This window comes from Orycteropus afer, unplaced genomic scaffold (genome assembly GCF_000298275.1).
Source record: "Orycteropus afer afer isolate SDZICR_OR568_19922 unplaced genomic scaffold, OryAfe1.0 scaffold00140, whole genome shotgun sequence".
Lineage (NCBI taxonomy): Eukaryota > Metazoa > Chordata > Mammalia > Tubulidentata > Orycteropodidae > Orycteropus > Orycteropus afer.
Genome location: NW_006921727.1, coordinates 1,591,056 through 1,595,936, shown reverse-complemented (window position 1 = coordinate 1,595,936; position 4,881 = coordinate 1,591,056). Strand labels below are relative to the sequence as shown.

General features: G+C 35.3%; 1 protein-coding gene across 1 annotated transcript in view; it reads right to left on the bottom strand.

Annotated features, from left to right (window-relative positions):
• KHDRBS2 (KH RNA binding domain containing, signal transduction associated 2) overlaps positions 1-4,881 on the bottom strand; it is a 977,984-nt gene that overhangs the window by 62,323 nt on the left and 910,780 nt on the right. Inside the window, exon 8 of the mRNA XM_007945604.2 lies at positions 3,421-3,479. Within this exon, the coding sequence (XP_007943795.1) occupies positions 3,421-3,479 (59 nt within the window). The remainder of the gene's footprint in view (positions 1-3,420; positions 3,480-4,881) is intronic.

The following is a 4,881-nucleotide window of genomic DNA, read 5'->3' as shown; positions in this document are numbered from 1 at the left end:
GCATGGAGGGATGGACACAGGGAAGACATAACTATTGGGAGGAAGTAGGAGGGGAGATGTTGCATTGTGGTAAATTGTGGTCAATGTCATGAGAACTGCTATATGGAAAGTGTATTTGCTCTGTAAAATTTCACCCAAATCACAATAAAAAGAAAAAAAGAAAAAAATAATAAATAAAATAAAAATTGCTGCCTAATTTATATCTTCCTTACTCTGCCCAGATAGACAAATCCTTTTCTGGATTTTCCTCAGTACTTGATTAAAAAGAATTTATCAGCAGTTTTCTGTACACAGAAAATTGCTTGTTGGTAAATTGTAATTGGATCCAGAATCAAAACTAGTGCTTATGGGCAGGAATAGGTTTTAAAGTAAAGTGGATGGTTTCTCTCTAGTACTTGCAACAACAGGATATTCAGACAACCAAAAAGAGTAATAGAAGACTTACAGAGTTGTTAAAGAGTTGAGCTCCTGACTCTCCTGCCCCTAAATATCGATTTAAAGTACTAAGAAGCAATAGTTTGTATTCATACCCATTTCCCTTTTGACTTACATGTTATTAATGCATTAAAATTAAAATAGAAATCCTGTCTGTTATCACCAACTACTCAGTTAAATACAAAATTTATTCTTGATGTTGATTTCAGTGCATGTAATTCTGGGAAGTGAAGCTCACATGTGTGATTTTCCTCAAATTGATGTCTAGGGTAAAAAAATATAATGAATGTTATCTTACAAAAGGAAATTCCATTTTTTAGAAGTGATTTATAAATAATAATAATATATCTTCTCATTGGAATGTAAGCACAAAGAGACTGTTCACTACAGTATCTGCAGGCTTGAGAATTATGGCTTTCATGATTAGTCATTAAATAAATATGTTAAATTTGTTCATTGAGCCTCTGAACTTTTTAGAATTATTGTATCTCATGGTTTACAACTTGGTGCAATTTTTTAATAGGTAGCCATAGCCTTTCCACAGTAGACAGTAGGGGTCAGGGAAGGGCAATGTCTATCTTGTCACCATCATATTCCTAGATCCTAGTAACATCTATGTGCAGAAAGCAGAAGAAATTCAAGAAATGACCAGATTATGTCTTATTCATCTATCATTCTCAGTAAATAATGGTACAAGTCATGTGGATTGATTATTGTTTGATTACAAATGAGCTTGGAACAACAGAAATATCCCTGTGTTGAACAAAAAGAGAAGACTGCAATATTAGGTGTGGATGTTCTGGGAAGTCAGGTAATCTCTTAACTCTGGACTGGCTGGTTTACTGATGCGGCTTTAGAAGAATTAGGATATTATTGTCCTTAGATACCACAAGATGCCTTGATGTCTTCCTTTCTATGACTGAAAAATATATAAAGAACAAAACTAAAGCTGTACTTTCCATGGGAGCTCACCCACAAAGCCAGGTCTTTGCAAACATGACCTTCACTCTTTTTTTTTTCTTCTTTTTGTGAAACAATTTCTGAAAATATGTTTGATTTGGAGATTATTCCTATTTACTATAGCAGCAAAAGATTAGGTCAGTTTCACTGATGTAAGGAAAGTGGGATTCTGGGAAAGAGTGAGCCTTTACTGTTCCCCATAAAGAGAAACAGAGTGGCCTTGTTGTAATTATAAAGAGCCTGGCAATCTTTTTGAATGAACTCCTTGTGCTTTTTTCTTGCCCCTGTAAAATACTAGCAAAGTTCCCTCCATTCCCTTAGAATAGTGGGGCAGTATTTTTAAGGATTTAGAGAAATCTCACTAAATTTAGCATTCTTCACTCATCCTTCTCTCAAAATCCACTGAACTCTGTCCCCATCCACTCACCAAACAAGCAAAACCAACCAAACACACTTGAATCCAAATTCTTGCTCGACCACTTGCTAATTATTGAACTGAGGCAAGTTACTTAACGCTCTGGGCTTTAATTCCTCAACTGTAAAATGCAGATGATATATATGCATATGTACCCTGTAGTATTTGAATGAGGATTAGATTAAATGGATATACATATAGTTTCTAATAAAGATTATTTCTATATCTATAATCCTCATTACAGATTGCTTAGTACAGAGCCATAATAAGCATGTCATGTGTGGTAGTAACTATTAATATTGTAGTCATTGATGAGAATAGAAAAACAGAAGTTGAGCCTCAACAGTTATACTCTCATGTTGACTTGATCTGTTTTTCAGTTTCCTCATTGTAAAACAGAGATAAAAATATTTACTATTTTGAACTATTATAAAGAAAGTAATAAAAAAATATATGAAGCAATAAGCTTTTCTATGGCAATAGTGGTGGTGGTGGTCATGGTGGTTAATGTTTCTACTTTGAAACTCAGCCTCATGATGGTCTACCCAGAGGAGTTAGCTTGATGGCTGGTTCCCAGGAGGACACACTCTCTTTCCCTCTAAAATCTGTACCTTCCTTTATCCATCTTGAGAGGGCAGCATACCTTCATAACACCCTAAACAAATAGTCAACATTCACTGTCTACTGTACTGTTCCCCACAAAGAGAAACAGAATAGCCTTGGTATAATTTTGAAAAAATCTAGGACTAACATATTGAAATGAGCATCATTTTTTCAAGGGGGTCAACTTGTTCCATGTGTATTTTAAAGAACCAGAAACAATCTTTCAAAAGTGAGGTAATACGTTGTTGTATCCTAGATATACAATGAATCTTTACTGAGCTGAATTCCAATTACAAATGGTATTTTAATTAAATAATATATTTTTTGAATTAATTGTATAGGCTGACAGCCTTATTGACTTTTGAGACTAATAAGCCAAACATTTTTTCCCACTTTTAAGAACTATTTGTTGTTCTATATAATGTTCTATAATGTTGCCATTGAGTCTGTTCCAATGTATGATGACTCCATGTGTGCGCCTAACCAGGGCTGTCTTCCGAGGAACCTCTGGATGGGTTTGAACAGCCCACTTTTCAGCTAGTAGTCGAGCACTTACCTGCTTGCTTCTCCCAGGGACCTTCTAAGAACTATGCACAGATGAAAAAGTATCTAAAATTCACAATTTCTCCCCTTAACAATTATTAAATATTTTAAATGTGTATTATTCTGATAATATATGTGAGAGCAGAAAGACACAGCATTGTTGTAAAATCAATGAGTAAGACAAAGGACACAGTGAAACATTTAAGGTAGTATTCAGAATGCTCACTGTTGCCATTGAATTTGATCTATGATTGTGATTAATTACTTTTGAAATTTTGATCAAAATTGATTTGTCCAATTTTCTTGCACTGGCTCTGTAAGTCAAATCTTACCCTGGAATTACATAAATCAATTTAGTCTGGACTTCTATAAAAACTAGGAGGAGAAAAATAGAAGTAATTTCTGAGTTGTCAGTGACTGATGGATGTTCTGATTTCACAGTTTTAGTAAAGAAAAGGTCTTACCGTAGCTGTCATAGGCATCCTCACTTACTCCATGACCATAGTCATAGTATTCAGGCACACTGCAACAGATTTAGACAGCAATTAATGTTACTGTAATCGGGAAGAATCAACACAGAAACGCATATTGAATCTGAAGGCAAAATGTGTGCTAAGGCATTATCCCAGAGAACTCTAAGCATGAAACACAATTCTAAAGAAATATTCAGTAGGAAAAATACAGGGTATCAACAAGGAGTGCTATGATTTTCTCATGCCATCTTAAGTACTTCTTTATCTCTATCTTTCAACTTTATAAATCAAAATTCCCATAAAACACAAGTATAATACTTCAAAATTTGTCAAGAGAAGAGTTATAAAGGTCTATTTCCAAGAAAAAGTACCATTTAAGATTATAATCTGGTCAGTTGTGTATGGCTCTTAATGCAGTTACTTTAAGAAATATGCATCAATTTCATCTTCACTTGCAAACACTGAAATGATATTTACAGTCTCCTCTGTCCCTTCCAAAATATACATGATATTTCACTTCACTCAGTATTTTGCTAGATACTTGCCCATTTAAATGACTTTGAGAAAAAACCATTCTCCCTCCATTTCTTAATCTAAGGTTATTTAATGTTTTCTCTCACTACAATTGTCCTTGTTCTGTCCTGTAGCATATATATATATATATAACTGCCATTAAATCAGATCTGACTCACAGCAACCCCTATTGGGTTTCTGAGGCAGTATCACTACAGATGTAGATTGCCCAATCTTCCTTCCGAGGAGTGGCTGGTGGGTTTGAACCTCCAGCTTTCTGGTTAGCAGTCAAATGCCTTAGGCACTACGCCACCAGAGCTCCTTCTGCAGCACATATATAGGATATACATATATCCTATATATCTTGTATCCTTAAAGCCATACCTCCTTCCAGCTACGATGTCTTTTTCTGCCCCATTACAGAAGAATTTCTTGAAAGGAAGTAACTCTCCTTACTATTTTCTCTCCTGTCTTTCCACATGCTCTTGCACACATTCCAATCAGGCTATTTTTTTCACTGATCCACTGAAACAGCTCTTGTCAAAAGCTCAACCTTTATGAATTCATTGGTCATGTCTTGGTCTTCTTTTTACTTCATCTATTAGCACCCCTTAACACAGCTGGTGTTTCAGACACACAGCAGAATTGCACATGGTGCACAGGCTTCAATGCAGCTTATAGACTGAGACAGTCTAGGAAGGAGGAGGCCATCTACTTCTCAAAAATTGTCAAAAAGAAATGGAATGCATAAAGATTGATATCCTGGGCATTAGCAAGTTGAAATGGACTGGTTTTGGCCATTTTGAATCAGACAACCATATGATCTACTATGCCAGGAATGAAAAATTGGAGAGGAATAGCATGGCATTCATCATCACAAAAGATGTTTCAAGATCTGTCCTGAAGTACAATGCTGTCAGTGATAGGATAATATCCATA